The sequence below is a fragment of the Cetorhinus maximus genome, chromosome 16 (genome assembly GCF_964194155.1).
Source record: "Cetorhinus maximus chromosome 16, sCetMax3.hap1.1, whole genome shotgun sequence".
In the NCBI taxonomy this organism is placed as follows: Eukaryota; Metazoa; Chordata; class Chondrichthyes; order Lamniformes; family Cetorhinidae; genus Cetorhinus; species Cetorhinus maximus.
Genome location: NC_135894.1, coordinates 74668550 through 74688690, shown reverse-complemented (window position 1 = coordinate 74688690; position 20141 = coordinate 74668550). Strand labels below are relative to the sequence as shown.

The 20141-nt window shown below is 39.7% G+C and overlaps 1 protein-coding gene across 4 annotated transcripts in view; it reads right to left on the bottom strand.

The window, feature by feature from the left end:
- Nucleotides 1-20141, bottom strand: part of LOC144691708 (uncharacterized) — a 371588-nt gene that overhangs the window by 45501 nt on the left and 305946 nt on the right. For all 4 annotated transcript variants that reach the window (XM_078560070.1, XM_078560071.1, XM_078560072.1 and 1 more), the window contains 2 exons: nucleotides 10283-10342; nucleotides 5386-5454 (listed from right to left, as the gene is read on the bottom strand). In XM_078560070.1, coding sequence (XP_078416196.1) covers nucleotides 5386-5454; nucleotides 10283-10342 — 129 coding nt within the window. The remainder of the gene's footprint in view (nucleotides 1-5385; nucleotides 5455-10282; nucleotides 10343-20141) is intronic.

The window sequence follows — 20141 nt, the reverse complement described above, 5'->3', positions numbered from 1 at the left end:
ATGTCCTGGAGCTCCAACAACCACAACCATTTTCCTTTGTGCTAGGTATGACACCAACCAGCGAAGAGATTCCCCCTTGATTCCCATTGACTCCAGTTTTGCTAGGGCTCCTTTATGCCACACTTGGTCAAATGCAGCCTTGATGTCAAGAGCAGTGACTCTCACCTCACCTCGGGAGTTCAGCTCTTTGGTCCACGTTTGAACCAAGGCTGTAAGGAGGTCAGGAGCTGAGTGGCCCTGGCAGAACCCAAACTGGGTGTCAGTGAGCAGGTTATTGCTGAGCAAGTGCCGCTTGATAGCACTGTTGATAACCCCTTCCATTACTTTACTGATGATTGAGAGTAGACTGATGGGATGGTAATTGGCCAGGTTGTATTTGTCCTGCTTTTTGTGTACAGGACATACCTGGGCAATTTTCCACATAGCCGGCTAGATGCCAGTGTTGTGGCTGTACTGGAACAGCTTGGCTAGGGGTAAGGAAAATTCTGGAGCACAAGTCCATTGTATCATTAAATGTATCATTATACATTTTATAGTTATCAACATCATAATCATCCAACATTTTAGCTCATCCATTTAATTTCTCCAAATCTCTCTCAAGAATTACCAATTTCCTTTCCACTACCAGACTCAATTACTTAGTAACATTAGTACATTTTACATTATTACAGGCATGCACTTAATATTTATTGGGGGTTTTTCCGTTGCAGCAGGCTATTTTTTGTTATTATAGTATGGAGAATATCGAACATAACTGTCCGTGGTTTCAAGATAGTGGTAAATATTTTGGTGGCATGAAGAGAACCTAGTAATATAAAAATATTGTGGCCATTTGGTTAGAATTTTTCTTTATATTTAATATTGTTTTTTTCTCCCTGTTGGCACCTAGGTTTGCAAAGCCTTTGTGCCAATGTGACAAATGGTTAATTTTGTTCCATCCAGTACCATTACTGAAACCAATAGGTTTTTCAATAGGTTTCCCTCATTCTGACATGTTTCGAAAAACAGGAGGCATCCAGGGCTGGTTAGGCTGCACGCAAGATGCTCGGTAAGATACCTACATCTGCAGACACAAGTGAACAGATCTCAGTTTGACAGATTATCAACAGAAGTGGAGACGTCTCTTCCCTAAAGGAATTCTTGACTAATTGTAATCCAGGTTGATTCTTTAGCTTGTGCTTTGAGACATCCTCAGACACTAGACTAGAAAAATGCAACCTCATTTTTTGGAAGCAGCTCAATTATGGTATATCATAGTCTATGTGGAACTGCATGGAAGTAGGCATGCCAAGTTGAACAAGAACCAGCTTTGGCTAATTAGTTATACTTGCCAAGACTTCACTAATTATTTCTGCACACCTTGGAATATATAGTTGCCAATGATCGGGATCTGGGCTAACAGAGACAATGCAATAATGTCCCATCTGCTGCAAGGACACCTGCAGCTATTATGCAGCAAAGGGACATTAATGGTCAACTGTGGCCTCAAAACTGCCTGTAATTCCTTGCAGGCATAATGTGATACTAACTTGTGGAGTGCAGAGGCAACGATAAAAAATTCTGGTTCCAAGCACCTCACATGCAGTATACTCTCCATATCAGCAGTCATCAAATAGGGATAAGGTACAGGGCTGCTTAGTATCCTGCCTGAAGAAATCTGCTTGCACCTTGGGCTTCCTTTTCCCTTAATTTTACCTATTTCTCCTCAGTCCTTTAACTCTTCATCTTTGGCAAGGCCACTGATGAGTTTGGTTGTCTTTGGAGGTTCTGCAATATCTTTCAGAATTTTTGTTCCCTGACAGTGACATTCTCCTTTAGTTTTGTCATTTCTTTAAACCATCTTCCACTCTCGCTCAATACTTTTCTCTCTATATTTTTAGAATTTGCATATGTATCTATGTTAATGAATGGGCTAAGGAGAATAGGGACAGAAACATCAGACTTGCTTTCCAGTTGGTCTACAGTCCACCAAATCCACTCTAATGTAAACTGCAGCAATATGAAGAAAAGGTGAATTCTTAATCATTAGGTATATGATGTATTAGAAGCTGATTCCCTCTTTATATTCTTTCTTTAAGTGAGATAAGAATATTTGAATGTGCGTAGCAGATGTTTCTCATGCAAATCCAGCTTCTATAACAAACTAGAAGTACCTTACTCCATACTGTTTATGAAGAGTATAATGAACAGAACCAGCTCCTGTGGATTCTGATGCCCTTAACTTTTAATTTGATTTTAAATTAAATTTTGAATTAGCCAATTCACTCCACAAGCCTCAATTCATTTAAATGCAGAATATTTTCACAGAATTCCAGGATGTTTGAGGTGTGATCCATTGCACCCAAACCAATTTCACTGCTCTTTTAGATCAATACATTCTATGTATTCAAGACATTCTACAATAGGCTCTCAAGCAAGTTTGCCGTACTTCTGTTTTGACTACTCCACTAGGATAACATTTGTTATCCTTCAGTCTTCAGGTACAGTCCCCAAAATTCATGCAGTTCCCAGCAATATTAACCAGTCTCATCTATTTCCTGGCTGATTTCTTGATGAGTCTAGGGTGTATCTTATCCAATGCAGGTGCCCTTCAGACAGTTAATTCCTTGAGTTTCTTTGTAATGTATACTTCATTGATCTTTACATGTGTTATAGATTCCAAGCCAAATAAGTGGATCTGGACTTTGTCCACACTCTTCATTTTTAAAGACTGATGTGAAGAATACATTTAACATCTGCCATTTCCTGATTCTCTGTAATATTTCTACCCAATTTATCCCTCAAAGGAACTACCTGGCCTTTTATACTTTGTTTCTTACATAGCTTAAACAAATTCCTTGGATCCCTTTTGCTTCTGTCTACAATCTGGTTTTCTACTCTGCTCTTACTGCTAATATTCATTTTGGGTATTCTCTACTTAGCTTTGCACCAATGCCAATTTTTTTTTGTCTCAAAATTACTCTTGGTGATGTTAGTGGATGAGTGCTCATGGATTCTAACACTCCGATTGGCAGAAACTAAATAGCAGATGTTAGAGGCACCAGTACATAAATCATAAATTTTGAAAATCTGCCTCCATTGCTTTCTTCATAAAACTCTTTCAAAAATTTGATAATGAACAGATTCCTTAGCTTCCACATTACATATTGGGAATTATTGTATAATGATGCAGCACTGAAGGATGAGTACAATTTCTAGTTCAAAATGAAATAAAAGCAAACAATGAGAGGCTCTACGCACCAATTCATCCTCCGGTTAGGATGGCACACAGACCAGAAAACTTTTTGTTGGGACAGAAATAACAAAGATATTAACCACAATTTCCTAAAAAACCGGAAAGGAATTATGTCACAGAACTGTATGGTGGAAAACATTACAGTCTTATAAAGAAACGAGAAAAGAATAAGGAAGGAAATTATAGGCTAAAGAAGCTTACCTTGGTTGTGGATAAACTTCTACAGTTTGTAATACATAATGATATGAGTAAACACTTAAGAGAGTTGTGAGCTAATCAGGGACACATTTGTAAATGGCAGGTACGGCTTGACTAAATTGTTTTCTTTTGAAGGATTTGCAGTGGATAAAGATAAGTGGAATGATGTCAGATTTAGTTATGAAGAGGTTTGGAAAATTGAAGCCTTTTCATTTGAAAAGGGAAGTTTAAGCGATTTCAGCTTTTTTCAAAATTCTGAGGATTTGAGAGGATTAACAGTGATAGATTGTTTCAGCTAGTTGCTGCATCTGTAACAAGGGGCACGGCCTGATGATTATCATGAGAAGAATCGGGGTGGGGGGGGGGATAAAATTAGAGGACTTTTCTCATATAGAGGGTTCTTAAAATGGGAAATACTTTATCACATTTGAACCACTCAGGCAAAGACTATAACATCATGCAGTGCCTGAGTGTGTGTGTGGTGGAGGCAAATTCAATGGTGGCTTTCAAAAAAAAAGGAAAACTTTGCAGGGTTACTTGGAAAAGGTGGGGGAGTAGCACTCGGTGAATTGCTCTTGCAGAGAGCCAGCACAGACATAATGGGCTGAATGGTCCCCTTCTGTGCTATAACCATTCTTTGATTCTATGATTTTAAGGATTCAAATCTTGTTACAAAAGTCATAACCCAATTTAGTCTACATCCATTATTTGAAAATAAGATGATTTTGGTTGTATCACTTTTAACGTCAGTTCTTGGAAACTCTTCCTTCTCTTCTAAAGTCCTGACTGATTTAAGCAAGTCCACAGTTATTTTTTATTAATATAATTATTAATGTCATTTTGCATTAACAATTTCAATCTATTATCACAAAGTGATGATGTAGAAGTGATTGAAAAAAGTGATCTGTTTTATGACAATTGTTTATCTTTTTAAAAATGTTTTGGTGATTTTATTTTGGTGCTCATCACAGTGAAGGTTTTTAATCTCCGTGTTGGCCGCCAAGGATAAATCTTCCAAGGGCGGGTGATAATGACAGGCAGGGCATCTCAGTGCTGGTGCACATTCACAAAATTTAGGTTTCATTAATTGGCAAAATCAAACACTTTGAGGTCAACTATAATTCAATCAATGCTAAATAGCTTCTACTTTTTTCCATAAGTGCACCACTGTGAATTTTTATAGTTTTCACACCAACTAATCTTAGGGTTTCTCACTGTAAGTTTGTCAACTTAGTAGAGTTTGGACAAACTGTAGCTCACTTGAGAAAGGTTCTCAACTTGTTTCACATGATGACAAGGAGAGGAGAATTTTGCCCTGTTAACTTGCACCAGATTGAAAGCCAAGGCCCAGAGCAGAAAGGACAGTACTTCCCACTGCTTCATACTGTCCAAGTCATGATTAAATTTAAACAGCTTTTGAAAAGTGTATCCCAAAACCTACGTTGTTTGCCTTTTTATCCAATGTGAAACCAAGGATAGAACTAATATTTATATAATACCTTATCACATCTCTCAAACATCTTAAAATGCTTCCTAAAAAACAAATGAAAGTCATTGTTGTTACACAGGCTTATGCAGACAGACAAAGCAGACATTTTGCGCACGAGGACCCACAAAGAACAATGTTATGAATGACCAGCCAGTCAGTCTGTTTGTTGGTGTTGATTGAGGGACGAATGTTGGTTAGGACACCAGGAGAACTCCCTGCTCTTCTTGAATAGTACCATGTCATTTTTAGTATCTACCAAAACCACATTAAGCAGCAGACGGGGCTTCATTTAATATTGAATCTGAAGGACTGCATCTCCGATGATGCAGCACTCCCTCAGTACTGCACTAAAGTGTCAGCCTAGATTATGTTCTCAAGTCCTGGGGTGGGGCTTGAACCCACAACCTTCCGGCTCAGAGGCAAGGATGCTACCAACTGAGCCAAGCTGACAGGAATACTGTACCTCTAAATCTTTCTTGCCCCTGGCCATCAATATTAGATACTGGGGTTGATCTGAAGACAGACGAACTTTCTGTAATAAATTTAAAAGAAAGCAATTTTAAAAGTCTTGAATTGACTTTCTGGTTTTGTGCACATAGTACCTGAAAAGAAACATTGAAACTATGGCAAAAGAACAGAAACTGCTTGGAATATACAGTAAGTCAATCAGAATCTGTTATGAGAAAAAGCAAGTGAACCTTTGGGTGCACAAACTTAATCAGAACTTAAAAACTAAACATAACTAAGTATTTTAGCACTGGTAGATAAAAAGAGAGACACAGGAGAGGCAAAACTATTACTGCAAAATCTGGACTATTATGATGGCTAAATAGTCGGCGTCTGCCATCATTACTTCTCTGAGACTGAAAGCAACTTCTGGAGTCCACGTGTGCAATAAAATCCAGGATTTGCCTCAAATAAACACAGAAAATGCTGGAAAAACTCAGCAGGTCTGACAGCATCTGTGGAGAGAGAAACAGAGCTGACGTTTTGAGTGCGTAAAGAGGGGTCATACGGACTCGAAACGTTAATTCTGTTTCTCTCTCCACAGATGCTGTCAGACCTACTGAGTTTTTCCAGCATTTTCTGTGTTTGTTTCAGATTTCCAGCGTCCGCAGTATTTTGCTTTTATCCCAGGGTTTACCTCTCCTTGCCCATAAGGTGCACTGTTGAGAGCCCTCCAGACTGCAATCATGTAGGAATCACTGAAAAGAGACCTTGCCCTTTTATGCTATTAGTCTTGCTGTAAAAAACTTTGAAAATGTTACACCTTTAGTGTGTTTGGCATAGCAAGGGTTATTGTGGGACTGGAGAATAGAGCTGCCCACAGTGTGACGTAAAGGGTCACATGACAAGGGACCAGAGTCAGTCTAAGGGTAAGCAGGAAACTGTGTAGAAGTAAGCATGGCGTTAACTCATAGTCTGGGCTATACTTTGTACATATGTGAATAATTATGTGTTACCAATAAACGTTACTGTTCAACTTTGCAAGCCCTTGAAGCTTTTTATGAGACTTACTGAACGAATCCTTACAACAACACCTGTTGAATGAGGTGTTAAAGGTACTAATTTGATAATTACGGTGGAACAGCCTCACTAGCTCTGAAAAACAAATTTCATACTTGCGCAATGTCATATTTCTCTGTTACAATGAAAACTCATTTTTAAAATAATGGGCTGGATTTTGTGATCAGTCACGCCACTGCTCATCATTGACTTCAAAGGAAGTTGCCCACAAAGATCTAGCAATCCCTGTGGTGCAAACTTCCCCTTTCCTGATGCCAGTTTGAATCTGGCACCAAGTCAAGGACATCTCCAGCTGTCCAGCAGCAGTGATGTTACCAAGCAGAGCAAGCAGCCGATCACATTGAAGCACTCTTACAGACAATAAATCACCCAATTCCTTCACTTTTAACTTTTAAAATCTTACAGATAGTGAAATAAATGATTGGGACATACACATGGGGTTAAGGTAGGAGATAAAATATAATAAACAAACCCCTTTGAAATATTTTCAAGTGTGCAATTTCTTATCATAATGGGATATTTGACATTGAACAAATATAAAAGTACTATTTCAAGCAAGTGTGGGTATTTTGCAGTAATTCTGTTATAGTATGCTGTTAAAAACCCTCACTAAATAAGATGTAAATTTTTCAAGAGTTTTTACAGTGAGGCTAATAGTGTGATAGTAAAAGTTCTTGTCAGTTCAATGATTTCGAATTGCTTGCATTCTAGGGTCCTCAACAGCGCACTCTCTGAAGAAGCACAGAATCACTGACAGTAACTTCTGGATTTCCATGTTTAATTGCCATCAGTTTCAGAGGAGTGATAATGGCGAACGCTGACAGTTTTGCCATCATTACTACCACAAAATCCAGGCAAGTTTTTCTGATATTTTAATCCCATTTTTATATTCCCAATATTTACTTTACTTTGATTTTTTTCACTTTTAATTAAAAATTTACAATGTATTTTACTTCCTGATTTGCTGTCAATGAGAAGACTATAATGTGATTGGCTGCTTGCACTGCTTGATGACATCACTGTTGCTGGACACCTGGAGATCCATTGGACTTGGCACCAGATTCAAACTGACATTGGGAAAGGGAAAATCCATGCCACAGAGACCACTAGATCTTTGTGGGCAGCTTTCCTTGAGGTCAGTGATGAGTACTGCTGCTTTGCAGCTAACCATGAAATTTGCGCCAACAAATACTCCAGCCACAAAGAAGAATTTAATGGGTTGCACGACAAGCAAACTGCTTAACAGAAAACTGTTAGATCATGTTAAAGATAATCTTAACATATCTTCCCATTGAGTTACTGACATGATCTTTTATATTATCTAACATTAAGCAAATTGCAGACTACTGAACCTAATTAATGCAGAATTCCCTTAGTGCTGAACTAATGCGTAGGCTTGGGTGATCTCTCATCCTGGGATAGGGCTTGGAGCCACATCCTTCTGACATAGAGGCAAAACTTCTAATATGTTTCTTTCCTTCCTCCTGTTTTTCCTCCCTATTCTTTTCCAATCTTATGAAGAATATTTGCTTATCTTGTAGTTTTCAGTTCTGATGAAGCATATGGAACAGCAATTTTACTAGTCTTTTCTCTTTATGCATGCTGTTTGACCTGCTGCATTTTCCAGCTTTTTCTGTTTTCAATTCAGATTTCCAACATTTACAGTTTTTTTTTCTTTGAATTGACAACTTGGTCTCAACGAATCAGAGCAAACAAAAATTTAAGATTCGACCGCTTTGAATTTATTTAGAAATCCAACTGGCTGATTCGGGTTCCCAACCGAAAACAGCTAAGGTACTTCCATAATCTCATGACACTGTTATAATGCACTGCATTCTGTCATGGACACCTGAAAAATTTCAGAACTTAGAAATTAATACAGTTTAAGCCCACATTAATACTGTAGCTGTAGTGTTAACCAATACATACCAGTAAGACCACTATCATCTCTGTCAGGGCAAGTCATGGAACTATATCCAGAAAAACTGGGGGTTATTCTGCAGTGTTAGTGCCAACATAGTTTAGCATGAATTACAATATTCAAAACTAATACAGAACATAGCTTTTATTTTAAAAGAGGAAACCAAATGATGATGCAAATGAAAGGCAAAAATTGTGATTAACCTTTGGACAAAATGCAGTCTATTGACAATGCAATAACACATTATGTAAGCTCATGCTGCATAAGCTCCAAATCAGAACTTTTAATTGAATAAGACAAACCATCCAGCCACTCTAATTAAACTTAACATGTTATTCAGCACATTGACTCTGATTGTCCTTTAACACTAGCACAGAATTTTGGCGTTAGGTTGGCATTCATGTATCTGACTACTACCAGAGCACAAAAGTACTATTATCTATGCTGCCAATGAACTTTCCAAAATTACTATTTATTTTTCATTTACATCAAACTTTGACAGATTCTGTCTTTCTCTCCATGGCATTTTATGAAGTTGCTGTGCGTGCCTGTCATACTGAAGAGAACACAAAGTTCTCTCTCTGTTTTCATGTGTAAACAGGGTTTTGGATAACAACCCGAATGGATATAGACAGTAATATGAAGAAATTTTCCCCCTTTTCATCCAGCACCTTTTCTTGCCACAGGAAACATAACTAGTGTTGACATTTAGCAACATTCTATACTAACATTCACGTTTTCAATCACATAAACAACCAGAGGAAAATATGTCTAAAGTAATTGTACATCAAGGCCTTTGGGTTAAAATACATGCAATAAGATGCAGACTCCAAGCAACTGCACAAATGGATTTCAAAACAATTAAGTCGCAAATTTCATCACTTTGCAGCCATATTATGTTTTCTGAATGTCTTGGGACGTCAGAGTTAGTAAGTGGAGAAAACTGGATTTCTCCTCAAGCTCATATCATGCATGTCTTCCGTCAGCTCAAAACAGAATAGAATTGGTAGTTGTGAAGGTAGTTACTGCCTCAGCAAAGAGCAATGAGATTGAATGGGAACACTGTGTGAAAACACTATTAGAGAGAAATGATGTGATATGTTTTTGCTGATGCAGAGTTGTGATTTAACTTGTAATTTAATCACCATAAAGGTTAAATTTAGTAGCAATTTCTTTTTGTCAAACGTACAATGAAAAGCCAGATTAAATGCTAATTTTATGTTAGAACAGAAGAGTAATCTTATTGCTCTGTCAAGTGGGAAATCAATGTTAAATTGAGACCACTGTAGTTCCCAGATCAATACAATTCACATATGGCTCAGTCAGCATTGAAAGGCTCATTGAACATTAATGATTCCTAAATTATGAATCAGTAGTAGTTGTGAGCTTCACAAGAGCTAGTTGTAGCAGTCTTTCTCTTGAACAAAAGATAATCTCAATACAGTGAAATATTGAATTCTACTGACATTTTTGGGAACGGTTAGATAATATTTTTTGCATATGTTTTATCTTATTTTTACTTTTCTCTAATTAATAACAGCAGTCAAAGCCAGTCTCAAGATAGATCCCAGTGGATATGTATTGACAGCATGGCTTGTGAATGCAGCAGACGGTTGTCAATCCTGCCAAGTTAAATTTTATGCAATGGGAAATACAGTCTTCAGCATTTGAATATAATGTGCATTAATAGTGTAGTTACTGGGAACTTTGGATTGGATGTGAGCCATTTATACTTGATCCGAAAACTTTGATTGATGTAACATAGAAAAATGTCGAATTGCCCAGACCTGTCACCACTTACCTTGATGAGCTCATAGTTTCAAAACTCATTAGTTGTTTCCCCCTGCATTTCTTCCAAGGCCTTGCAGTAGAGGGCTACATTTGTTAGATATATCCCTAAAGCATTACATACCATGAGTACTGCCAGGAACAGTGGAGAATAACTGACTACCAGGTGATTGTGTCTCAGGTTCTGTAGAGGACAAGAGAAAACAAAAGATCATAAGACAGTTATATCACTGACAGTGCAGTAACATGCTTTTTTTTAATAAACAGAAAAATGATACCCTTATTTGTCTCTGGATGTCATTGTTGTGTATTTCTGATAGTGCACACTGCCCTCCAGAAAGCCCAGATTGTTAACCAGTACAAAAATATCCACTGATCAGGTTTTTTAGTGCATCATTAATTTTCACACATTTTGCTCAATCTAAGGCACTACAAAAATTGCAGAACACCAACACTAAGAATGCACTGCAAAGCATTTCCTGAAACTAATTGAGCTGATTTGGAAAATCCAAAAAATGATGCACAATGAATGAATCAGATTTAAGTGACCAAGCCACCTAATTTCTTCACCTTCCAAAAGGCCTACTTGTTTTTGGCATTTGACTTTCTTTCAAGTTTAGATATTGCAATGTCAATAAGTTTTCCATGATCATCCAGTATGCCTATAATTCTCAGTCTTCTGGCAGTTTACAGTGGATCTCTGGGAATCGCAGACACTCCAACATTAGATTGTTAAGGCAGAATGCCACAATGTGTTCACATTAGACTGCATAGTACAAAAATAAAAGACAGCCACACCAGTGACACAGGTTGTAGATTAAAGTCTGCCACTAGAAAAAACAAAAATAGCATAGAATAAATTTCATTTTAACCAGTGAAACTAAAATAAATTCATTTCTAAAATGAATTCATTTCTAAGCAAGGTTTCATATTCAACAAAAGAATGTCTCATAGCAAAAATAACGATTTGAAAATTACAGAGTCAATTCACTCAAAACTTGAATCACAAAAACACAAGCATTCTTCTTGCTTGAGTCTTAATAGAAGGCACATGACATTATTCTTTTGAAATAGCAAACACCCTTCACTGGCTGGGCCAGCATTTATTGCCCATCCCTAGTTGCCCTTGAGACGGTAGTGGTGAGCTGCCTTCTTGAACTGCTGCAGTCCATGCGTAAGTACACCCAGAGTGCTGTTAGGAAGGGAGTTCCAGGATTTTGACCCAGTGACAGTGTAGGAACAGCAATATATTTCTAAGTCAGGATGGTGAGTTACTTGGAGGGGAACCTCCAGTTGGTGGTGTTTCCATCTATCTGCTGCCCTTGTCCTTCCAGGTGGTAGTGGTCGTGGGTCTGGAAGGTGCTGTCGAAGGAGCCTTGGTGAATTCCTGCAGTGCATCTTGTAGATGGTATACACTGCTGCTACTTTGCGTCGGTGGTGGAGGGAGTGAATGTTTGTGGATGTGGTGCCAATCAAGTGGGCTGCTTTGACCTGGATGGTGTCCAGCTTCTTCAGTGTTGTGGGAACTGCACTCATCCAGGCAAGTGGGGAGTATTCCATCACACTCCTGACTTGTGCCTTGTAGTTGGTGGACAGGTTTTGGGGAGTCAGGAAGTGGGTTACTCATCGCACGATTCCTAGCCTCTGACCTGCTCTTGTAGCCACAGTATTTATATGGCTAGTCCAGTTTACTTTCTGATCAATGGTAACCCCCAGGATGTTGATAGTGGGGGATTCAGTGATGGTAATGCCATTGAACATCAAGGGGGCGATGGTTGGATTCTTCCTTGTTGGAGATGCTCATTGCCTGACACTTATGTGGCGCGAATGTTACTTGCCACTTGTCAGCCCAAGCCTGGATATTGCTGCATTTGGACATGGACTGCTTCAGTATCTGAGTCTATGTGAATGGTGCTGAACATTGTGCAATCATCAGCGAACAGCCCCACCTCTCACTTTATGATGGAAGGTCATTGATGAAGCAGCTGATGATGGTTAGGCCTAGGACACTACCCTGAGGAACTCCTGCAGTGATGTCCTCGAGCTGAGATGACTGACCTCCAACAACCACAGCCATCTTCCTTTGTGCTAGGTATGACTCCAAACAGTGAAGAGTTTTCACCCTGATTTCCATTGACTCCAATTTTGCTAGGGCTCCTTGATGCCACACTCAGTCAAATGCTGCCTTGATGTCAAGGGCAGTCACTCTCACCTCGGGAATTCAACTCTTTTGTCCATGCTTGAACCAAGGCTGTAATGAGATCAGGAGCTGAGTAGCCCTGGCGGGACCCAAATTGGCCATCAGTGAGCAGGTTATTGCTAAGCAAGTGCCGTTTGATAGTACTGTTAATGACCCCTTCAATTACTTTACTGATGATCAAGAGTAGACTGATGAGGTGGTAATTGGCCAGATTGGATTGTAGACTGATGAGGTGGTAATTGGCCAGGTTGGATTTGTCCTGCTTTTTGTGTACAGGACATACCTGGGCAATTTTCCACATAGCTGGGTAGATGCCAGTGTTGTAGCTGTAGTGGAGCAGTGTGGCTTGGAGCGCGGCAAGTTCTGGAGCGCAAATTGTCAGCACTATTGTCGGAATACTGTATGGCCTTTGCAGTATCCAGTGTCGTCAGCCATTTCTTGATATCACGTGCTGTGAATCGATTTGGCTGAAGACTGGCATCTGTGATGCTGAGGACCTCTGGAGGAGGCTGAGATGGATCATCCACCCGGCACTTCTGGCTGAAGATTGTTGTGAATGCTTCAGCCTTATCTTTTGCACTGAAATGCTGGGCTCCTCCATCATTGAGGATGGGGATATTTGTGGAGCCTCCTCCTCCAGTGAGTTCTTTAATTGTCCACCACCATTCACGGCTTGGTGTGGCAGGACTGCAGAGCTTAGATCTGATCCGTTGGTTATGGGATCACTTAGCTCTGTCTGTCACTTGCTACATATGTTGTTTGGCACGGAAGTAGTCCTGTGTTACAGCTTCACCATGTTGACAGCTCATTTCTTTTAGGTATGCTTGGTGCCGTTCCTGGCTTGCCCTCCTTCACTCTTCATTGAACCATTGAACTCTTCATTTAACTACCCTGATGAGATATTAAAGCTACTGCCATATCCTGCTATTCTCAATGGGTCACTGTTAATTGGTGGAATTCAACAAAGACCTGAAAATATATACCAAATCTCCTTGGAGCTGGACATCTCATGGCATATGCCATTAGTTGGACATTTTCCTGGCCCTTTCAGAATGAAAACTGTTTGTGCCATAACTTGTCAGAAATGCGAGCTGACAAAGATGTGACGACGGCAATGGGGCATCTAGATCTTAGTGAATGGAGGGACCTTGTAACTGATGTAACTTTTTAACTAATGCAATTTAAGGATTTAGAAATAAAGAGAGGAAGGACTAAGAAGTAGAGGAAATTAGAGTCAAATCAAATAGGGAAAGAGAACGTGAGGGGAAAGATGTTTGGATTAAGGAAGAGAGTAAAAAGGCACAAAGGAAAAAAATGAAAAATACAATTTTAAAATTTGACATTTTAAAAATCTCAAACGATGAACTGAGAAATTAGGTTGAATAGTATCAATAGTTCCATTTCTGAGCCAGTGAAGTTGATCGGTATTGATTAACAATTGCCGCACTGTAAAAGAATACTTACACTCTTAATTGCCAGTTCTAACCCTCTGTTGTGAGTTTAGTGACCAATTATTGTGCAATTCCAACATGTTCTAAAAATAACAAGGAGGCTAAGGGCAAGATGCCCATTGTGTAACCCAAATGCCAGAGCAGCGTAAATCGACCAGCAAATTCTGGAGGTTTGCAACTCATGGCACATCTCTTCTAGCCTTGAATCTGCTGGCCAATTTACGCATCAATGACAGCATGTACTGTTAATACACAATTATTTTTTGAACAATATATGGCCCATTCCATCTATTTAAGAATGAATAATTGTATCTTTTATAAAATTAATGTAAGGCAGCTACTGCAAAATTATCCAAAATTTGTTGGTTTTATAGATGGCTTGGTTCAGTGCTGAAACAGTGTGCCACGTTTGGCATAGGAATATCATTTTATACAAAGGAAAGAGTGGTTGGCAAGTAGAAATCTCTATCATGTGAAATAAGGTTTCTCACCCACTTTGGTATTCTGCATATATATTTGAAAATTAATTAATTATTGCAGCAAAGTATTTTGTTCCTTTCTTTAATCCTGAAAACATCCCATAGTAATCATTTCAAGTTTAAATTAGCAAAATATTTCCTGGTGTAGTGACTCTTATCAAGAGACTGCTGTCCAGGAACAAGACCGAATCCATAGAAAACTGAGCTTCAGTTAATGTAAAAGACAGAGGATAAATAGGAATTTATTCCTCTCAGAATTTTTAAAAAACAGGCTTCTATGTTATCATCTCGTCTTTCAGGATGTCAATGGATGTAGTTTTTTACTTTGGTATTTCCCTAGTTAACCCTAAGAAGAAATCTTTTGGCTGCATCCTTCAGATCCAAATTCTTTAACATTTCTAACGACCATCCAATATATCCAGAGATGAGACTGAACAAATCATAAATTGCTCCTGGGATTCCTTAGACACTGTACCATTTAATGCTTTCAGTAAGCTTATTGGACAAAATTTAGCATTCCCAACGTGGGTCCTGCCCAACCGGAGCAGTGGCTGCTGCCTGTAGTGCTCCAGGGACTTCACCAAAGATTATTGCTAGATCCCTGGAGTCAGGTGAGTAAGGGCAGAATGGGGGTCGCAGGATGGGACCGGGGTGTGAAGGGGTTGTTGGCAGAGGCCCTCTCCTTTCTGCATGCTGGGACCCTCAATCGAGCACAGACTGCCTGGCAATGAGGGACCCATCCACCCACCCCACCCCTAATGGGCCACTGGCAAGCCCGATAGGATTTGCTGGGCAGCCGTCAGGTGGCATGGAAAAGCCGTGCGACTCCCATTTAATCCCTGAGCCACCACTAAAATTCTGGTGGGCTCCGGGATAATTCATGACAGTTGGCTCATTAATGAGCCTAATGGGCATCCTGCTGCCAGTGGGTGAGTCTCCTGCGTAGGCCCCTTCCCGCCTTCGGGACTTTATCGTGGGAGGTTTTCCCACTGCCAGGGGACTGATGCAAGTCTCCTCCCGCAATTAAGTGGGCCCCACCACCATGTTTCCCACTAAAACAGGCTGGATTAAACTCCACCCATAGATTTCAAAAAGGTGCATTAGGCTCCTGATCAACACACCAACATATGAATTAGGAGCAGGAGTGGGCCTGCATCCAGAAGGTCAACGATCCATTTATATCTGTTTGCCTGGAGCTAATGGATATGATGCTCCATGAAGTAGAATATCATTTATCTGAGACTGATTCACTATGTTTCAGAATTAGTGCTGAGAATTATTTTCAATAAGGCTCTGTTTTCCTGTAACTGACCACAAGTTTTCTGTCTCCTCAGTAGTTAGCATTATATCCAGTTGGGGGAGTCAATGCAATGAGGTTGCATCAGTCTAGTGAGCGGCTGTGGCTATAGTGGTTATTCTTCAGCCTTCTTTTCATATGTTTATGTATACTTTTAACTTCAGTCATTTACAAAGAAAATTGTAAATAACCGCAAGCATGCTTTGGATGTTGATGTTATAATGCTTTACAACAGACTGCTGCTGATAGAATACAGTATGGCTCATGAATGTTGTAGGCAATAACAACATTCACAAACACGCCACTAGCAGGATAACTTGGCTGACTTTGCTTAGCTGCGATGTAACATGGTTCTAGAACACAGGAACCATTAAGGGATATTTTCACTGATGTAATTTTTAATAGGTTTGCAATGTTACAGGCCGGACTAATAAAAAGGGAACTTCGAAAGTCATCTTACCCGGTTGTCATGACTCAACTACAGTAATAGTAATCCATAAAAATGATCCATACATAATATCCCTTACCTTGAAAAGCTAATGAGAAAGAAACCTTCATCCTCACACTGTTCTTGTGCTATTGTCCATCACAAAGGTCATCTATTTCCACCTCTTCAACATTATTTGTTTCTATCCTTCCCTCACCCTCCCAGCCAGAAACTCTCATGCAGACTTTCATCACCTCCCAAGTTCAACTTCGCTAATGCCCTCAAACTTCATCCTACATAAACGGCAATTCCTCTAAAACTCCATTGCTCACATCCTACCTCAAAGTGACTCTCAATCTGTCCTCACCAGGTTCTATTCTCCATTGTATTGAATTCAAAACCTTCAGCTTTACTTACAATTTTCTTGATTTCTTGCCCTACTTTCCCTCTCCAACCACCATCCACACATATTGGTGTGCACTCTTTGCCATTCTAACTTTAGTCTGCTTAGTAATTTCCTCACTCGCTTTACCAGTTTAGTGGTAGAATTTATATCAAAATTGGGAATTAGGTGCTAAGTCAGATCATTAATTATTTGGGAATGATGGAAATTATGTTATCCAACCTTCATTTAAAAACAGCTCCCACCTCCTTTAAGTGCAGGTCTTACTTTTTTAAACAGTGAAAGTGTATAATCCTCGAGGTGGGCAGAGATCCAGTATTGTGGATTGATTCCCATTCATTGGGCAAAGTAGATCAAAATTTCTGGGAAATGTTTATGAATTACATAATTGATGGCCACAGAGCTTGGGAAAGTGAGACTAGGGAAAGGAAAGCAATAGAAACAGAAGGGATGTGCCTACAGTCGCGATCTTTTGGATATTCATCTCTGCATTACATACCTTCAGTAATTTTAACACTTTGAATTGAACACTAAAATTTTAACATTTTGATAGGATGTTAATAGAATTTTATGTCAAAATATTACTTTGTGTCCACGTAAACATTTGGAAACCCAAAACTTATCCAGCAGTCTGAACTCAGTCCTACTATAACACATTTACTAGCCATAGGAATTTGTGTGGCTTGGCTTTAGGTGTGATGAAGTAATGGAGGGAGTGGCAGGTTTTCAGAGAGTAATGGAAATATCTAGAAAATAGCTAAATGACTGTATGTGAGTGACCTGATTTATTTGGCTCTACATCATTTCAACCAACTGAACCGCATTCTCAGTAACAGTAATATTGCTGCCTTATTATTTCAAACATTTCTGCAGGGTTCAATATATCAAAGCAAAGGCAACAACAGGACTAAAAGTCCGGTCTTAATATAAATAGGTTTGTTTATGCACATACTTGGACGAAATAAATGGGCACCCATACAAGAGTAATCCTTCTTAATATTTCAGTTATAAATTGATCAAGTATTTTTATTTACTATTATTCTTAAAAGCAAGTTTCATATTTTGGGTGTTCTTTTCTTGTGCATCCTTCGGAAATTAAACCCTGCCAGTTCAACAACAGACTTTGTATCAGGTGCACTCAGGTTAAGTTTGCCAGATTGTGTAGTTTATGCAGTGTAAAGTTCTCTCTGCACTGCGTGAACAGCCAGCTTCAGAAGAACAACCCACTATAGTGCAAGTGTCAATTGTGGATTTCTCCTACTGGTCAATCTTAAGTAAGAAAACTTTTACTAAATTATGGATTTATGCAGTGGATCCATGCCTAATTGAAACAGGCTGGAGCAGCTTAAGGCAAAGAATAGTCACCATCAATGAGCAAAGTTCAGGATGGCAATACATTTTTTAACTTCATTCATGGGATGTGGGCTTCGCTGGCTGGGCCAGCTTTTATTGTCCATGCCTAGTTGCCCTTGAGAAGGTGGTTCTGCAGTCCATGTGGTGTAGGTACAGTGCTGTTAGGAAGGGAGTTCCAGGATTTTGACCCAGAGACAGTGAAGGAACATTGATATATTTCCAAGTCAGGATGGTGAGTGGCTTGAAGGGGAACTTCCAGGTGGTGGTGTTCCCATCTATCTGCTGCCCTTGTCCTTCTAGATGGTAGTGGGCGTGGGTTTGGAAGGTGCTATCTAAGGATCCTTGGTTAGTTCCTGCAGTACATCTTGTAAATGGATCACACTGCTGCTACCGTGCCTTGGTGGTGGAGGGAGTGAATATTTGTGGTTGTGGTGCCAATCAAGCGGGCTGCTTTGTCCTGGATGGTGGCAAGCTTCTAGAGTGTTGTGGGAGCTGCACTCATCCAGGCAAGTGGGGAGTATTCCATCACACTCCTGATTCATCAAGGATGACGTCATGAACTGTGAGGGCCTCATTCACAGTGTAGGGAACTCTCTCGAAGGATGATGCCCATGGATTTCTTTGGTTTTGAGACCATCTGGGTAATTTACCCCTTACTGTCACCACCTTTTTCCATAAGCATGTCTGCCCAGCCCCTCAAGCACCTTAGTTAGGTCTCTGACCCAGGCATGATCTTACTCTTCCTTATTTTAACATTTATACAGGTATGGACTTGGACACATGGTAAAAAAGCTTTGCGTTGGTACAGAATTAATGAAAAACAACTGAGAAGGTGCTCAAAACTGAGCAGCCAACATCACAAAGTGACAGCACAGTCCATCTTTGGATATCAGCTTCAGGATTAAACAGTGAGGAAAAGCCCAAAGTGATGCAGTTTCTTTATGCATCCCTCAAAACATTGATTAAGAGCAAATTGAGAACTCGTTTGAAAGACAGGGTCAAGTTGAAAGGATCAGTGCCAGAGCAAGAGGGAATGAAAGAGACCTAGAGACCAAGGTCAGAGTGACGCTGACCAGCTGAGAGGAAGCAGCAGTATTTAAGGTGGGGAGTGGGGCAGGCAGTGGTATAGTGGTAATGTCACTGGACTAGTAATCCAAAGGCCTAAATACCAAATTATCAGTTCACTGTTGATTTGTAAAGCACGTACAAAATAGAAGTGTTTCTAAATCAAACAACTGCATTGCTGGAACAAATTCTTCCGAAGATATTTAACTTTTTAAAGTCTTAGCAGAAAACCTATTTTTAGATTCACACTACCAAAAAAAAGAACTGTTCATTCAAAATGTTAGATTGGTTATGCAAATATGAACTATCTAATTGTATGGCCAGATTTTCACACATCCACTTCTAAGCACAGTTTGCTCTAAGTCAGCAGAAGCAAAAACTGAAAACAAATGTGTGTAATTGAAGCACTGGCCCTTGCTCTTCACCCCTGACTTCCAATTCTCTATTGAGTACATCAGTTCATGTGCAAAACATACTTGTTTAGTAGAGGTGGTGCCTTTTCTTGCTGGCAGGTAAAGATCATCAGTCTCTAAGGGGGCCCTCCACCCCACGGCAAACAGCAGGCCTCAAGTGCTCATTAAGGAATGGGTGCCATTATCGCAGTCTTGTTAGGTTAGAAAACGAATCCACAACCAGTTTTAGCTTGTTCTGTTTTCTGACTCACACTTGAGTGGAACAGGATATATGCTGACAAATAAAACACTTTGTCCTTTTTAAACAGAGTTTAACATTTGACTAATAGGCTCCTCCATGGAAAAATACCGTATTTCCTAAACATAGCAAAAAACATTTGACTGTTTTGAAATAACAATTTTGAGACATTTGCACCACAGGTTGACCTTTCTGTAAGACATGACTCAAACCAACAGAAACTTCGAAGATACTAGCTACCTGCTTATGATAAATCACATAGGGCAGAAGTTTCCCCCTGTTGGGGGGGTTGTGCAGGGCGGGCACGAACCCGATTGGCGCCCCCGATTGGGGCTGCGCCGCCATTTTACATAGGCGGGCTAATTAAAGCCAGCTGAGCGCTCCCTGTGCTGCCTCAGGGAGATTAGTTTAAGGTTTAAAAATTTAAATAAAGAAAAGGAAATGTTTTAAGACATGTCCCCTCTCATGTGATAGTGTCACATGAGTTGGGACATGTTCGTGAATTTTGGTAAAACATTTTATTTAGTTAATGAAACCTTCAGGAAACCTTATCCTGCCCGTGGATGAGGTTCCATGAAAAATGCGAAGGCTGCCTGGGCTCTTCGCCTGCCCGCCAACCTTAAGGTTGGACAGGCAGCCCTGTTAATTGTTTTAATG